The sequence below is a fragment of the Chaetodon trifascialis genome, chromosome 12, assembly GCF_039877785.1.
Source record: "Chaetodon trifascialis isolate fChaTrf1 chromosome 12, fChaTrf1.hap1, whole genome shotgun sequence".
Taxonomy (NCBI): Eukaryota; Metazoa; Chordata; class Actinopteri; order Chaetodontiformes; family Chaetodontidae; genus Chaetodon; species Chaetodon trifascialis.
Window position 1 is genome coordinate 6580543 of NC_092067.1, and position 18734 is coordinate 6599276.

At 44.8% G+C, this 18734-nt stretch overlaps 1 protein-coding gene across 7 annotated transcripts in view; it reads right to left on the bottom strand.

Moving 5' to 3' along the window:
- The window catches only part of map4k4 (mitogen-activated protein kinase kinase kinase kinase 4), an 89044-nt gene extending 74717 nt beyond the window's left edge, over nt 1–14327 (bottom strand). For 6 of the 7 annotated variants that reach the window (XM_070976407.1, XM_070976404.1, XM_070976408.1 and 3 more), the window contains exons 1-2: nt 14077–14324; nt 13734–13799 (exon numbers count right to left, since the gene is read on the bottom strand). In XM_070976407.1, coding sequence (XP_070832508.1) covers nt 13734–13799; nt 14077–14133 — 123 coding nt within the window. In that variant the 5' untranslated portion in view covers nt 14134–14324. Of the gene's footprint in view, nt 1–13733; nt 13800–14076 lie in introns of all 7 variants that reach the window. The other variant, XM_070976409.1, reaches the window with a different exon arrangement.
- Nucleotides 14328–18734: the final 4407 nt, after the last annotated feature.

An 18734-nucleotide genomic window follows, 5' to 3' on the forward strand; every position in this document is an offset into this window, starting at 1 on the left:
AGCACTATCCAGATTTAAAGGGACAATTCAACATTTGAGAAAACGTGCATGAGGCATCAAAGGAGATGTTCGACAGCATGTCACCTGATGAACTGAGCTCTGAGCAGCTCTCCTGCCTCCAGTCGCTGTGCTACGCTGAGCTGCATCAGGCCTATTTCTGGACGGGGTGCACAGAGAGGAAAATGATGCTGATCCTCTACTGTGACTCAGGCTCCGAGTGCAAACAAGGAAACGTCCAAAAAAAAACGTCAGACTATTCCTTTAGCTCAAAGTCAGTCCCAGCAGCTTCCCCCTCCCCGCATTAGCGTCTGAGGTGCGTTTGATTTTCGGTATCTGCCTGGTAACACGAACAACGGCTGCATTAAGGAGCTCTTTCCAAACACCAGCACGGAGAGACGAAAACCTGGTATCATCGGTAGAGATTATTTACAGGTTTTCTGTTTAGCTGAATGCCTGCATGTTTAACATCCAACATGGAACCATCACGATAAACCTCCTGATATACTGATAGGAATATCTAACGAATGAATCTTAAACATCATTCAAATGCAGTTGCCTGCGTATCGCACAGGGCTCATGTACTTGTAGTTGGAAGTGCTTCTCTCCTGACTGCAGCCTATATGTGTTTTCAAACCCCTCAGTACTCATGGGAGTTTGCACAGATTCTGCCCGGCTACAGGAGGAAGTGCTTTGAGAAACTCTGGCCCAATCAGCGGCCAGGGTTCTGGTCAGCTGGCTGGGGCTCATGGCTGCGGCCCAATCACACGAAGTGGTTTGTGGTCAGGTGACAGGCTCAGACCGGCTCACAGTGTTTTGAGGCAGATGAAAACAAAAGCTAATGAGGCCGTCAGTCGTCACTGCCAGCTGCCTCGTTGTGTGCAGGCCTGAAAGAAGCCACAGAGCCCCATGAAAGAAAACAGGATTTATCATTGCTACCGCAACAAGTGTGTGTGTGTGTGAGATAGGGAGAGAGAGAATGTGTGTAAAGACAAAGCAAACAGTGAAAATGGTGAAATATTGGGAAAAAGGTTCAGATTTCTACGCTGACTTCCATGAACATTTCTTAGATGAACATGTTATTCCTAATAATTGGCAGCTATTTTGACAATTGATTAATCATTCTTTATCATTTATAAGCAAATATGTGAACCATTCTATAGCTCCATCTTCTCAAATGTGAGGATTTCCTACACTGATGCATCTTGTGGGGCAGTAAATTGAACAAATTTGGGTTTTGGACTGTTGGCCAGACAAGACTTTGACAACATGAGGCTCATTTTGTGGATGCAGTGCAGTGAGAGAGGCATTTTTCACTAGACTCATCACAGACCACATGATCAAAACAGCTGCAGATTAATTTCATTTCACAGCTAATCGATTAATTGTGGCAGCTCAAATTAACACTCGGTGTGAGCCGTCAAGATGAGTTTGAGTCAGGCACTCACCTCCCTGCCAAACCTCATGTACAAAAAAACACCTTCAAACTGCTTAACACTGTCATGAAGACCTTTGGTGGGTTCAGATGCATAAATCTACACGGCATGCTCGTTTATTTGTTTCAACCTGTGTCTGTGACCTGCTCGCATTGACAGTATCTTTGCTGTCACACGTGTTTTGTGTTTCATTTTGTTCGCAGGAAGAGAACGCCTAAAAAAATGCTACTTTTATATATATATGATGATTTTATATATATATGAATTATATCGTGTTGAAATTGAGGATGTTTGAGTTTTGAGCCGTCTGGTTTAAGTCTGGAGTCTCAGCTTCTGGACGATGCACCAAACATTTCCATGATGACAGAGCTGGATGTCCTCCATCCAAAATCCAAAACTTTGATAAGAACTATTTTAACTTGTGCATGATTGCACATGAAAAATGAACCATGACAATGGAACTGAACGGCCTGTTTCTGACCTCAAATCTACCCAGATACAGATCTCTGTGGATTGCTGGAAGATATCTGGCAACGTTACTGAAACAGCTGCAGTACGTTTTTTCAGACTGAAAACTGGAAGCAGAGACAGATGACTGGTGCAGGTGTGTCACAGGATGACTGACCACACACACTCCCTCTCCCCAAAAGAAGAAAAGTTTCACAGTGAACCCCAAGACGAACTTCTCCCTCACCTCAGCACTCTGCTCCTCAAAACTTCTTCCAAGCCTGTACCCAGCACAAACAGCCCCCCACCTCCACCCAATAGCAGCTTTGTTTCCCTCTCCAGATGGCCACCCATACAGTACAACCCCCCATCTCACACACACACACACACACACACACACACACACACACACACACACACACACACACACACACACACAGCGAGTCCACCATGTCCACCCGTTTAAACCACAGCTCAGACAGGCCAACAACTGTCATTAAGAGCCTCAACCAGACTGAGAGTTAACTGGTGTGTGTGTGTGTGTGTGTGTGTGTGTGTGTGTGTGTGTGTGTGTGTGTGTGTGTGTGTGCGAGGGGGAGAGACTTTAATAAGCCAACAGGAGGGACACTGGCTTGTGCCTCTATCTGGGAGGACAGTTAGTCCACTTCTTATTCAGTCATACAAGTGCAGCATTTAGCCAGAGCCTGATTGGCTAGAGGAAGGAAGGCCCGGCCAAGAATTTGTCTCATCGCCAGAAAAGAAATAATTTCTTCTCCAAACAAGATCTCAGAAAAAAAAATCTATAATCCAAGGTTCATCATTCCACCAATCCAACAAGCCATTTTCAGCCAACTCTACAAACTGTACAGTCCAGCCATAGACTGACAGAGCATTCGCTTTGTGGCCTGAAGAATGTCCCTGCTAATCATTTATTCTTGTTAATTTTACATAAAATACCAAGAGACTATTTCATGCATGGGAGCTTTTGGTCAAAAATGGAGACAAAAGTTGAAGGAAAGTGGCTGGGTTTTGTGTTTCACACACTCTTCTGATGAGCCTCAGGCCTGCAGTGGTGTCAAACCACAGGCATGCTGTTACAAATCAGAGTAAGCAACCAAGGACAGGATAAGGGACAGCAACAACACACACAAACACACACACAGAGATTACCAAACGAGCAACAAAATGGCCATTTCACCTTCCCTACTACATAATGAATGCAGTGGACTCATTCTGCAGCCTCCATAAAACGCAGTGATCTCCAGGAATCAGTAAAGTGGTATATGACACATACTTTAAACCATGCATGTGTGCACAATTCTGCACATCAGTCCAGCAGCCCGCACCGCTCAGGTCATTCACTAAACCTCAAAATAAAAGTGAGTTTGGATGCTTTGAAACATCATCCCTGGTTTACTTGAGTAAATATGCGCACATGACCATCTAAAGCCCCCCGACTCCCAACTCAGAGAATGCGCGCGCCCAGGTGGCGGCCATTTTGGCTCTGTACAGAGAGGCTTTCAGTGGGTTTTATCAGGCAGGAGCAGGTCACAGATAACAGAATGAAGGGGCTGTTGTACAAGATGCTAGGCAGAGCTGTGGAAAATCAATAAGGGCTCCACTCTTATTGATCCTGGGAGGAAAGAGGACCGTGTGTGTGTGTGTGTGTGTGTGTGTGTGTGTGTGTGTGTGTGTGTGTGTGTGTGTGTGTGTGTGTGTGTGTGCGTGTGTCATGACTCATCATGACCATTTAGCTGAGCTCCAATCCAAGGATGGGAGAAAACTGACAGACCCAAACATCCTGATAAAAGCTATGAAAATAATGTGAAAATAATTTGGTTGGCACTGCTTCTGCTGGGGCTTCTCTGCTCCCACGATAATGACCTCTGTGAATCCAGCAGCTTCAACGTCTCACTGTGCCTGCACTCCTATTGTGTCCTTACATAACACGTTCCTGAAGCTCCTACTTTATTTCGTTGGTGAGCAGCTTTAACTGGACGGCTAGATTTACTGTTTGCCATCTGCTTAAAGAACAAGTGCCTCCAGATGACAATGAGCCACATTAAGCAAACATGCTGAGGACGTTTCTCTTGTTTTTATTGGCCGACCATGGTTAAGACATTATGCTAACAAAAGGAGCCAGTTCATGGTTCCCAGATTATTCATCCTAATGACTCTGGTGAGGTTGATATTCACAGTTTTCACTGAAATGTCTCAACAACTATAGGACGGATTTCCGTGAGATTGGTGAACACATTCAGACTACTACCATCGAGTCTCCATTCAACAACGCTGGTCCAGTACTTTGATTTATGACCGAACACCTGCGAAACTGACAACATTCCCATCAGCCTCAGCTGTTTACTGCAAACTAGCTAATGTTAGCTTGCTAACATGCTGAACTAAGATTGTGAACACGCTTCAAATCAGCATGTTAGCGTTGTCATTGTGAGCATTTTAGTACGCTCGTTTCAGCATTCGGCTCAAAGCGCTGCTTGCATGGCTGTAGATTCATGATGTGGTCCAAAGAAAATGATAGATGTGTTTATGTACCCTGTGGTTCAGGGCCATGATGAGCCTGCCACATGGGCATCTACCAGCGTGACAGAGCTGTCAACTTGTCTAATTTCAAGCTATACCAGCATCTGTGTCAACCTGATATAATGACAAACTGCTTGAATAACTAAACATGTCCTGACACCTGTTGAAAACATTAAGTGATGCAGCCTCTTTAACGTCACATAAATCTGTTCTTTTTTACATTTTCCTGTCGTTTTTCTGACCGAAGCTGCTTCTCCATCTGGACTTTTGGTCGCTTGGATGTCAAGTATTTAGAGGTTGCGGCTCGTCAGTTATTGAACCATGATTGATCTACCATACAGGAAATACCCAGCAAACTGAGACTAAAACAAACATTTCTCTGCCCCCTGAAGCAATTATTAATCATAGAAACTTTCTGCTCCCAGAAACTCCCAGCACTTCGTGGTTCCATAAAGCCTACATCACCATGTCGATCAGCCTCGTCTGCCTATCAGAGTGACTGCACCCAGGACTGAAAGGCAAACACAAAGTAATGTCTGTCCCGAAAAGGAGTATAATCAACCTAATATACTACGGATCTCCGTCTTTTTGAAGACATACAACAGCCTGTTCATGCAGAAGAACAACCCCAGGACCTCAGCTCCAGATCAGGACCACATTTCAGCCATTTGATACACTTATCCATAGAGATGTACAATGAGAACTACTGAAGCTGAGCAGTATAACTCCAGACATCCCCAAGACTAACACAGCACAGTGTAGGCCAAGAGAAGCAGAAGCACATCCACTGGATGTTTTTGAGGCAAAAGACTCAAACATATAGACCTGGCAGGGTGAAGGCTCCATTTTACTCACTGATGTGATGTGAAAATACAATGAAAAACAGGATCTGTGAGTACGTACAGAAAATAATGATGCTGACTCCACATCCAACGCCAGCTGTCACTGTCTGATAGTTTGAGATTCTCTGTGTTAAGGACGTATTTGGTCGGTGCCAAAAAATACTGTGTTGGTTTCCAATATGAAAGTGTAGCAGCTCCACTTGACCAACAGGCAGAGACATACAGTTAATACCCTCTCCGTCTCTTCAGCATCACTGCCTCGCTGCTACGACAACAAGCCATCTGTTTGCACTGCCTGCATGCATCCATCGCTCCGCCCAACGCCACATTAACAGTACTGTAATCACATTATATAACAATGCCTGGCAGACATAAAACAAAACAATAAAAGGGGGTAATTTGTTAATTATGATGAGTTTTTAGAGTCGAGTCAGTGGGACAAACACACAGCTGATGCTGCCGTCTGGATTTATATTTCAATTTTAGGCATTTAGCTGAGCCTGAGAGACCACTGGAGAGTCTTACAGTCAAACACGCTTCCGCATCATCATCATTATGGAAATGTGCTTCAGTCCATGATCCACTAAAGTCTCCAACATCTCGTGGGTGTAGACCTTTTCAGAACCCTGACACTGAATAGTGCATTTCTTTGTCTCCTTCTTTTGTCATGTGATGACATCAGTGAAGAGAAATGAAAGGTTGATATCAAACCTGGGCAGTAACTAAGAAATCATCATTTGTAAATCGTTTTTTTATTTAATCCATAATTTGATCTGTTTTCCTTGGTAAGGACAAATGAGTAGGAATCATCATACAGACCATAAACACAGGCAGCTCCGTGAAGTTCAGGGAATTTCTCACAGTATAAAATCTCTCACTCGGTGGAAAAAACAAAACTGGTGCCAGAATGGCTGCACCTTCTTCTGAAATACGCAGCTTCTGACATACAAATTTGAGCTACTGCATCTAAATAATGTGGAAAACTGAAGAGCAGCCGTGCTTTTTAATATATTTCAACCTTCATCCTGATCGCTCCTTCCTCTTCCTCTCAGTGTGTGGTGGCTCATGCTGAGAGATTATAGCCACCATGGTGCCTTCTACTATGGCCTCCCTCTCAAGCTCCTCCTCACCCCACAGAGGCACATGAGCAGGATTGAGGAGGAGGAGGAGGAGGAGGGATGCTCTGGAGTGACCTTCCTCTGCTGCTCTTTTCTCCCCTCTTCAATCCATCCCTCATTTCAAAGCCTTTTCCCTCCACTGCTTAATTCCAACGTCTCTCCTCTTCCTCCTGCAGCCTGACCCTGCATTCCTCAACCAAGGATGGGCTCTAAGTAAACGAGGATGAGAAGGGACAGCTTTTTCCATCTTCGTCCGAGCTCAGGACTGGACCTGAGTGGTTGGGTGGAGGAAACAGAGCAGTCCTCTGGTGTCTAAGTATGCGTCTCTTCAGCTGAGCAGTATTGTGAGCTTTGTCACAGCCTCTCCTGTCTGTGCCTTCACACCCTGCTGCCTGCTGGCTAACAGAACGTATATCCAGGAAGTGTGCTGCCAACAGTAAAATGCAGAGAACAAAAAGGGGGTGTGATATTAGCTTTAGCAGTGTCAAAGCACATGACGCTGACGAGGTGGAAATAAAGACAGGGTGTGACAGTCACTAATTAATGGAACAGACTTAACCTTCCAGAAGTTAAGAGTTTACAAGGGATGCAATGTGACGACAATGAGGAGGAAGAGCTTCAGCCTCCACCTGAGCCAAAGGTGTCCTCGCTTTTTTTGGCAATGACAGAAATGTGTCATAAAGTCTGTAAATATGAAACAAAACACATAAATCTGGCTGCTTGTATCCTCTGAGAATCATCATCAGCAGCAGCACAGTCAGTCCACACAGTGAGCATCAAAGAACGTGACCCAGATACTGTCTGAGCCTCTGTGTCTTATTTTTAGCTTAACTGTAGCTAGCAGGCGTGCTGGACACTGCTAACAGACTCATTAACAAGGGTACGAAGAATGTCACCTTTGTGTAAAGTAGAAAACCTATTCAGGATTGTTCTTTGATACCATTTGTGTTTGCGTTTAATATATCATCAACGTGTCATCTTCACTGCAGCATTCTTAACAGTGCAGTGCTCTGGATCTATAATTATGCATTTGGACTTCTAGTAATTAATCCTCTGAGTGCCACGAGTGAGCGATGTTAGCAGCCATAAGAAGCAGTTAAAGCATCAGACAAACCAGGCTGAAGATCAACATCGATCAAATACGAAAGGTGGTCAGAAGGCTTAAGCTTTAAAAAGAAGTCACTTTGTTGGGTGTTGGTGCTCTCGTGGTGAACCTCCACACTGACACTTTCACTGTTTGCTCATTGAAAACAATATGTGGACACAAAGCAGCCTGACTTCTCCACGGAAAACCGTGACAAAGTCAAGTTCCCGTCGCTGCTATCAGCGGCAGAGCTTCCACTTCTTCTGTTTGGAAAGGTCACAGTAGATACCAGCAGGTCTGACTGTAAAGAAAAGTTCCCGTGGAGACACAGCTTTACTACCGCTGCTGCTGTTGTTGGTCGCGGCCGCACTTCACTTCCTGTGCTGTGAAAGGTCACAGCAGACACGACTAACATTCCAGTTTGAATAGCCGGAAGGTCGGTGAGGCAGCTTTGCATGAGTCTATTCCTTCTGACAGCTTTGTAGTTCCACCACTTTACAGAGTTGAGCCACCCTATAAATAGCTCCCCACACAACTGGAATGAGTGGAAAGCAACAGAAATTAAAGAAAGGTGTGTAATGTGATGTTTATTTTGAAGTTAAAGCAGCTGAAGAGTAATTTTTTGGGTTCGTGTCTTACAGCTAATCCAGTTATTCCCCAGCCAACGTTCCCCCAGACAACTGCTCTTGTCACTGCTGAAGCCATTAGTTGATTAATCGACACGCTACTCGGCTGGAAATTAATCATCAACGTTTTTGACAATCAATTCGTCTTTTAAGTCATTTGTCAAGCAAAAATGGAACATCATTCACTGGTTTCTGCTTCTACAGTGGGAGGAATTGCTGCTTTTCTGTGAGTCACGTCACTGGAAACTGATTATTTTGGGGGTTTGGCCTGTTGGACAGAGCTGTATTAAGGAGTTTTGCCACTAATTTGGTAATATAGTAAATAAAAATTGAAATTGAGAGAGTACTCAGTGACTAGACAATTACAGGACGGTAAAACTTAGACCCATGACATTTTTCCAGCCAGAGTGGTGACCAAAGAAACTCAAACTCCACTGAATGTTTAATGGCCTTTATTGTCGCTGTGGCTGCAGTATTAACTGGTCAATACCCATTATGTAACGCAAGGCCAGTACTGTCCTGATGATGCAGATTTGTGGACTGTTAACCTGCATGTGACGTCTTCACGCATGAATGTTTCTTCAGCTCCTGATGTGGACTTACAGGAGACCTGCATGCATTCAGTGCATTTCCTCAGCTTCTCCTTATCAGCAACAGAAAAAACAAGCATCTTTCCTGTGACAAAGTCAGGCTGAAGAGAAGCTGAGGAAGTGCAACTGCTTTGAGGCTGTTTATCTGTTTCTATCTGCATATGCATCGTTTTCACTTAAATTCCTGTTTCCAGCCTCTGAAATGTGACAATTTATTGTTTTTATTGTTGGAAATAGGACACCTTTGGGTGGTAGACTGTAACCTATAGCATTCTGAAGACACTGCCTTGAGCTCTATACTGATTTATTTATCAACAATGCAAATGATCATGAGCTGCAACTATACAATAAAAAATAAAAGCTTCCTGCCTGCAACTGACAGACTGGTAGAAAAACCACCAACACCAGTGAAAGAATCAGCTGATGATAAGTTTAAAGTGTGAAAGCAAAGCCAGCAGTGCACAGAGAGGACCGTGCTGCTGCTGCTGCTTTAAAGAGAACATCTCAGCAGACACGCAGCCGTCATCCACACTGCACGATATCCAGCGCTGGAGTTTCCCTGGTAAGACACAGGAAGGCTCCAGAGAAATCCTCACATACCAGTGAAATGACAGGTTAGAGAGCGAAGGCTGCAGCACGGCACAGCAGAGGGTTCGCCCACATCAGCCACAGAAAAGAGAGATCGGCCTGTGGTGCGATCGGACTGTGGCGCACGTTTGAGCTCCATTCATTTCAAATTCATTATTCATCTTAAGTCAGTGATAAAGTTTCAATCTGGCCTCAAGGCAAAGTTCTCGTGTCTCGTGATTAAAGCTCATTATCTTGGGTTTTTATGTCTTTCACATAAAAAAATACACATACTTCCTTTCATATTGTACAGTAGTACGGTATTTAGATAATATATGCAGCACCTTGATACATAGAGGGTTTTAAGACTTTTTTTTTCAAGTAAAAATGCCAAATATGCCTCTTTTACTCCAAATATGAGAGTTTGGTGGTTTCCTCTACTCTAATTTATTGTTGACTGTAATAATCCAAAAACAATGATCAGATTAATTGCTGATGTTAAAAATTGTTAGTCACAGTGCAGGTATAAGTCCACATCACCCCATCAGCAGGGTTCAGTCAGAGGCTCAGACTGTCAGGAGGATGCAGGAAGGAGTGACAGGAACAGGGCTGTGGTTTTCTAATCAGGCCATCACAGCAAAGCCACCGACTTCTCCTCACTGCACTGATGACTTCCACCGTATCACTACTTCCTCACAAACATCACCTCACTCTGTGCCAACGGCCGCACCGAGCGAGCTAACGACCTCCGGCTTTGCTGCATTTTAGGGAATTAAACCCAAAAAAGAAAAAAAAATCCCGCGAGTTTGACTTGTTTGCTCATCTTGGACTCTTTCTAAACTCAAAGGCAGCCTGTTTCAGTGAGGCTGAACCAATTAGAGCCGCGGTTTGAAGGAGAGAAGCTGAGTGAGTCTAAAAGTCAGCAAGTCATAAATGGGTTAAACCATTTCCTCAGAGAGGGGGATTCCCGGCCCCTCATGCTGAGTGTGGTCTTACCCCAGAGTTTTAAAAATTCCTCGTGCCTCTTTCTTCAGCTCTGATTTAATTCTTCCTTTGCCTCCTGCTGTTTAATGGACACAGAAACATGCTGTCCTCTGACCTCACCGCTATTGGTTGCTGTTTGAAGTTCAGGCTCTTCTATTCTTGTTTTTGTTTCTTTCTTCACTTATGTTGACTGCCGGAGTTTAGTTCTTGATGAATGTACGATAAATGAGATCAATTCCTACTGTCCCCAGACGTATGGCTCTAAATATGACTTGTTACTGTCTTTGAAGAAGAGAGGCTGCTGGCCACATGGGTATCAAATGTCAGGAAAAATAAGTGGCATTCAAAGCGTGCCGGCAGCTGTTTTCACTTAAAAAGTGAACATTTCAGAAGTCGATCATAGATTAATCAATTCTTCAGGATGGATCGTTTGGTGATTAAAGGGTGGGTGCTCCTCTCTCTCTGTTGCACTTCCTCTTTTTTTTCTCTCAACCACCCCCATTTTATTTTTCCATCCCAACAGCTGTTGTCGGTGCACACAGCTGCAACAAGCCTCAGTCAGTCCCACTATGCTGCTATTCGCTAGTCTGGGAATCCCAACCAATCACAAAGCGTTGAGGATCGAGTGCACGTGTGCAGACCCAAACACGCACGCACACACGCACACACACACACACACACACACACACACACACACACACACACACACACACACACACACACACACACACACACACACACACACACACACACACACACACACACACACACACACACACACACACACACGACAAAAAAAGAGAGCTTGGGTCATCCTCACTCAAACGTGGTTATGATTCACCAAATCCTGAGGAACTATACTCAAAATGTCAAGGTTAATTTGTGTTCCAGAGCGTCTGAGCATTCCCACAACCACTTGTCCCCTGCTTTCATGAAACGTTTACAGCGGCCGCCGTCCTCCCCTGAGCCACAGAAAAACTCTAATACAACAAACAAAAGCAAATCAAACACACTGTGTTTCTCCAAACGCACTCATATGGCTGTCACCGCGCTTAATTATGAGGGGATGTTTCATCAGTCCACACTGCGGAGGTAACGGCGGGCCAGGCGTTCACTGAGGCTCGCCTCGGGGCCGTCCTCCTTGTCCATGACCACACAATCTGATTCAGAGTGACACTCCTCTCCGCGGTGGAATCGTTGAAGGCCGCTGGTCGCAGGTCTAATCCTCAGAGGCAGAGCTGGAGATACAGTAGACCTTGAGATTGTTCTGTGGACACTGAGCCCAGACTGTTCCTGCTGTGACTGCTGGATATTTACTGTGCTGACTGACCCCTATCACCGTGTGACAGAAAGACTTAATGGCTGCGATGTGCACGAGCTTCCAGCCGACTGACGTCCATACAATGATGATTCACAGTCAAAGTCTCGCGACCTAATTTTGTTGCAGAGTAACATCCCCTTCAGCTGTGCTTCCTCACACTCCACTTCGAGGCCCAAAATGGCTCCTCATATATACTTTATGATATCCTGGAGCACACCATACTGTATGTTAGTGACTTTGTGCTGTCGGCCATGAGCCTCAGCCTGGAACGTGCACAGCAAGAGCAAGTTTGTGTCACACGAGAAGCAGAATAAAGCCCCAAATACACAGTCCACTTATCACCTGCTCATGTCTGCGAGGGTCTGTGTGGACACAAATGGACCCCTGCAGCCTCCAAAAAAATCCATTTTTACATCACAGTGCTGAGCAGAACACGTCTAAGGAAATTTCCACACGCCGTACTACGAGGCTGCTGTGCAAACACCATTGAGGGTAACTGCAGCAGAAGTAATGAGAGCGCCCGAGGATGGAGCTCTGTCACTTGCGGACGCTGCTGCTGCTCCTCCACCTCCACACTATCAACTTGTCTCCAGGTGCGCGTCTTCGTCACGTGGCGACAGAATCACCTCTGGCTCTGCCACACAGAAGCTGCCTCCTGTGCCATGTGGAAGTTGGCGCATTCAGTGGTGCGAACAGCCAACGTCAACATCCGAACGGTAAGTACGACTCTTGGTTTAGAGAAAGACGGATCCAACAAAGTCCATAATTCAAGGCCATTAAACCATAATTTAATGTTTGTTCTGTATGTGCTGACTGTTTTTATCTGTCACATGACCAACTCTATCATCAACCAGTGCTCAATGCTAGAAAAGCTAAACATCAATGCTAGAAAGGACTGCTACATAAAAATCAATGCTTAAAGCAAATCTTTACTAACTGTGGACACCTGCATGTTGAGTTACTCCACATTTGCACCCCAAACCTCAAGTCCAGGTGAATTTCACTTGGATTTGTTCCAGAAGCGTTTGGATTTGTCTAACCCACACTGCTGCAATGCTACAAAGACGAGAAAAATAGCACATGGCGGTGTTTTCCAACCACAAGCACATGACAGTCAGATGGACAGCACTTTGCAGTTTGTTGTCAGTGAGGTCATCTGACGTCAGCAGGTCATAAATATGGGAATATCAGGTATAGCTGCCTTCTGTCTCACGTGACATTAATGTGACATAATTCCAAACAAGTCACTTCCCTGCTGCAGCAACCCACGGCCAGAAATGTAAAGGCTTTGGTACAGTACACACACACAGCAGCATGTTTCAATCAGCCACGTACAACAACAAAATGCACTCTCACGACAGCACTGCATGTGATTACTGTCAAATTAAAGAGCTCAGCTGAAGCCTGGGCAGATCCAGCAGCTCAGGAGCAGTCCTCTGCTCTCATTTCTACCAGGCAACAAGGATGTCGCTGCTCATCTCAACGGAGGTGGGAATCTGGGCTGTGGGAGCAGCAGGTCTCCATCAAGTGCCTTTTGCACTGTGTGTGTGTGTGTGTGTGTGTGTGCGCGCGAGAGAGAGAGAGATGGGATGAACAGGCCTATCCCCGTTAATGCAGCAGCAGAGTCACTCCAGCAAAGGGCCTGCTGGGCAATGGTGTGCACAAATGCGCAATGAAACACCGCCCACCGAATGGCACACAAGTCGGTCAGCGTGGTGAAGGCTGTCATGCACGGATGGGGTTGGCCTGATCAGAGCAATGCAAAGCGTGCAGGATGCAAGGAATATTTTACTGGGGTGTGGATGAGAGGAGAAGAAGAGGGAGGAGGAGGAGGAGGAGGAGGAGGGACCTCCTTGGGACCAAAATAGGTGTACTGGGATGATGTTTGTAGCACTAAAATAAAAAATAATGAATGGATGTAAAGCCATGAGAGGCCAAACGCTATCAGAGATAATCCAGTCCAGACAGCACCGGTCCCAAGCGAAGGAGGGGAGGGGACATGGTATAATCAACGTGTTCCTGAGACCGTGAGAGGGGAAAAATACATAAATGCATGTTTGTGCTCCAGTTTCCGCCCGTTTGTTCTCTAGGTTGATACTGTAACGCACACGCACGCACACACACACACACACACACACACACACACACATACGCGCACGCACACACAGGCTAACACTAACCTTGTAGACTTGTCCATAGGTGCCATTTCCGACCACTTCCACCAACTCGAAAATCCCAGCAGGATCCTGGATTTAAAAAAAAAACAACAACAACATAAAAACAAACAAACATATTAGGACCAGACCTCATTGATTCCCTGTAGCGTTTCAAATCGGGTTGGTTCGATGTATGAAGCGGCTGCGCCCGGTTTGCTGGCCTGCCATGCCAGCGGATATTAGACAAAGAAAAGCCACCGCGGGGCTGTGTCAACAACAGTACTGCTTACAGCATGCTTGTGTTTTTATTCCTGAATGTGAACAAAATAAAATGCGCCCTGAAAATGTCTGTGACACACACACTCACCCTCAGGGATGCCAGGTCTATATCCACCAGACTTTTGGCCGGAGAGTCGTTCGCCATTTTCGTAAAAAACGGTGATAATTCAGTAGAATAACGGCGTGTTTTTTAGTCTCCTTCAGGCGGACGGTGTGTGTCTCATCCTCGGCTGGTTTTCTTTTTAATCCCGCAGGTGATATTTTCTATCCAAGGCGCGTTTTTCCCTCTTTGTAATCCCCGGCAGAAGCTCCGCTGCTGCTACATACCGACCGACTGACGGAGCCCTGCCCCTGCTCCCTCTCTCTCTCTCTCTCTCTCTCTCTCTCTCTCTCTCTCTCTCTCTCTCTCTCTCGCTCGCTCGTTCGTTCGCTCTTGCGCTCTCTCTCTCTCTCTCTCTCTCTCTCTCTCTCTCTCTCTCTCTCTCTCTCTCTCTCTCTCTATCTGAGTGCAGGTCTCTCTGCCAGTATTCTCCGCCCTCTCTCTCACATACAGGGACTGCTCAAGGCTTTTGGGGGCCCTGAACAGAATATGATTGGCCCCTCACACCGGAAGAGGGAACTGTAAATTGACCAACCCTCAGCCCCCATCACCCACTAACACTGACAGTGTAAAAACATATTTACAGTCAAAAAAGTAATTCTTGGGGCCATGGCAGCTTCAGATATACCATGCCCTGGGGCCCTTTTTGAGTATAGACAACCTGAGGGGTCGCCAAAGAGATGCCAAAGGCATGTCAGTCAGTTTCAGTAAATGCATGACAGCAAGTGACCTTGCGTGAGTGTTTTAGTGATGTTTTGCAGGTGGACCACACCTGTAAAATGCTGCCATTGGTTGAAAACATCAGTATTTTGATCGTGCTGAGGTTGAGGAGTGTCTGTCTGAATCCTCTCTGCTGTCCTGCAGCAGATCCACGCTGACGTCCTTTCTGTACAGACATTACACACAGCAAACAAGCATAACACATTAGCTTAACAGACTTGAATTGCTGTATTAATTGTAATACAGACCGACACCAAGCACTGTAGGTTGTACGATGAAGGCAAAATAGTCTAAAATAGAACTGAAATAAATATTGTGTGATAAAACGCTGGCAGGACAGCATAAGTGACAGCAGACTAAAACGACAGACTGTCAGTGATGTTGTGAGACTCATAGCAGGAAATGAATAACCAGGTTTATGCTTCACACCACGTCCTGAATATGATTAGAATCAAGACTTAACAGCGATGAGTGCTCTCGTAAAGGTACATTTTCGAGGCAGACAATTGGAAAAGCACAGGTAACACACATTTCATTGACACCAGGACCCTGGAACTACAGCTCACCTACATAAAATGATGCTGTTAATAATGTTGTCAGTTACACCTGAGCTTTTCCTGCTGTTGTGAAAAGGGTCTGCAGACAGAAGCCGAGTAAAGTCAATCGCAGAATATTCTAAGAGTATTGTATTAGCTATGAATTATTAGAATGAAACCAACAGAACTGTGAAAAGTGTGTTTAAGGCAGCAGTGCTGTAATGAAATATTTGAGCACTGTGAATTGTAAAGTGTAGATGTGTGTCTGGTGCGCACTTTGCTTGAGTACAGTGTGCATTAACTACCGAGTCCTCCTCCTTTCCCTCCATGTCTCTCAGCCTTTGTTTGTATCTGCTCCTCTGCCTCTCCATCAGATGGATACAGGGCAATTAGAGCATGTGAAATGGAAACAGTGATGAATATTTCAGAGGTGCTGTTAGCGCTGTGCTCGTCTATTGGAGAGTATGATGTCCACACGGACAGCTTTATATCCTGCTGCAATCACTCTTACCTGTCAGCTGCTCTGACTGATTTTGGTTGCCACACACACACTCCACATGCTGATAATGTGACGGTGATTTCACTGCTCTGGTTTCTGGAATAGAAAATGGAAAAGTCCTGAGAAGCAACAACATCTGGGGATGAAAATCAAGATTCCTGACAAACTTCTTGGAAAGAAAAGTGCATCACATCACGTTTACCACAAGCAATGTTCAGATGTTGCACATGTGAAATGGAGACTATCACATTATTTCAGCTTCACATGGGGTAACTTGACACATCCGCAACCTGTAGTTTTCTGACTCATCAACATTTCACATGTGAAAACAATCATTTCACACGCACTGATTGACACCGAGGGGAAACAATACAGTCATACAGAGAACAGCTGATCGTTCCAGAGCCGCTGAGTCACCCTTAAAGAATCAAAGGCAGGCAGCTGATGGAAGCGTCGCTTCCTTTTGCAGGTATTTGGTCATAAACCAAAGTGTTGGGCTAATCAAAAATTTCACCTGATGATGGCGCTGGATTAAATGTCAGTGCATCTATTATTCAGGATATGGATAGTTGGTGAGATATCAGGAGTAAAGTCACAGATAAAGGAAGGCCGACAATAAGATTTGAAATGATAATGGAGCCCAGGCCTACCTGAAACAATTCATATCTTATCAATAGTATTAATAACCTTCCACAGTCTGTGGAAACACACGCTTGCCATCGAGCGCTCAGAACTCCTTTACCATTCCCATGTCTTCAATGCAAATGTACAGCAGAGTTCTTGTCCTCCATCCACACCCTCTACTCTTAAACTCTGCTCTCAATCTGTCTCCCATTCTAACTTCAGTGCTTTCTGCTTTCTTTTCCACAGGAATGTTTGGCCCTCTCTGACACTGTTTTACTATTGCCTGTTAACGACGCGAGTTATCCAGATGTTAAAGCTTATTCCTCTGCCTCACTCACTTTAATTTCGCTGTCCACAAATGCCAAAAAATGAGCATCTGTTGGCACACATAGAGCAGAAACCACAGGACTTCAGAGTCATTAAACGGGGACAGAGCAGGACATACAGTATGTACACTGACTATAAAACACACACATATATATAAATATACAAGAAACATTTAACTTCAAACAATTTTCTGGTCACTTTTATTCATCATTAATCCCTTGAAAAGCAAACATGGATTCAGCCACAGCGATAAAATAGCAAAAGCATGTAAGACATTAGATGACATGAACTACTTTCTACTGAACTCTTGGGCTTTTTGTTAAACCTTCCAGCTAGAACTGCTGCGTCATGTCACGTTGGGGATGAAAAAAAAATAACTGTGCACTGCCCTCAAACTTGTGCTTTGGTCTGTACTCTAGAGTGAGTGTTTCCTTTGAAGGTGATGGAGGGGGACGACCCACAGACATCAAAGTATCACCCGCTGGGTGTGCCCTGCTTTCATGTGTTATCTATAGCAGGGATATTTTAAGGATTTCAGGCTGTATGGGCATCGAAATGACTGAGTTTATTCTAGACCTGGAAACTGAACTCCCAGTCGATGCAGTCGACCTACAGAGCCAGAGCGCCCCTGCAGGTTTAGATGAAACATGCGCTATCAGTTTCTTTTTTTTTTTTTACTTTACTAACAGCACAGACAATAGTTCAGTCAATATAGGTCAAAGACAAACTGCACACGTGAAAAGGAAATGCTGATAGCAAAGCCCTGCCACTGTAATCTAACTCTAACAAGTGTTTCATCCGGACGTGACAGCGAATGAGTGTGAATGAGGTCTCACGGTGATCAGCACACAGAGAATTATCACTTGACTCTGCACTCCCCCTCAGCTTCACGGCCTCTTTCAGCTCATTGTTTCAGTTTTATGGCCCATAGTTCTACTTTGTTGGTTCACTCTCACCGACTAATGCACCAAACTGCAGACAGACAACGTTAGCAACCAGCTGGTGGACATAGAGGAACATTTAAAAGAGTCAAAAGAGAGTGAATATTGGATTTAAATTCATCAGGCCAAAAACAAGACTCCGAATGAGGCTAATGTTGCTTCGTATCTGCTGTCTCTATCACTTCATCATGTCTGTGTCCAGTCAGCCAGCATCATATGACCAGTGACTGTGACAAAATAAAAATAGCAGTGTGGATGACACTGTCTGAAATCTGTGGCTGGTGAGTGAGGACACATTTCTGACAATGCAACAAAACAAACTTGAAATCAATAAAATAAAGCTGTTTAAACTCTGTTACACACACACCACCCACACATGCACACCTTAACTGTGTGAAGTGGACAAACAAGCAAATACATTAAGAAGCAGAACCTTGAGGTGGCTGCTCAAGCCTGTCCAACAGGTGTGTGTGTGTGTGTGTGTGTGTGTGTGTGTGTGTGTGTGTGTGTGTGTGTGTGTGTGTGTGTGTGTGTGTGTGTGTGTGTGTGTGTGTGTGTGTGTGTGTGTGTGTGTGTAAATACGTTTGAATCTATGACATTGACAAAACACCATGACTCAACAATCAATGAATTTCTGTCTCTGTGAGGACCAGCCTCAGGCTTTTTCTAGTTCTCTTTGGGCTGTTTTAGGTTTTGAGGTTTTAAGGGCCAGGACACACACACACACACACACACACACACACACACACACACACACTCTCTCTCAAGGCATACCTGTGCTGGATTTTTGAGATATTTGTCAGATTTCTGATGTAACCCACATGTAATTTTTCACTTTTTATCTTTCCTATCAGAGAAACAGTTCCAGTAAAAACTGTTGACAGTGATTATGTGAGTCTGACTTACGAGCACCTTTCCTCTTCTCATGCATTATTATTAGTTCTGGAAAAATAATCAAATGAATCCTCCATCTGCTTCCTCTGTCATCTCTGACTCCAC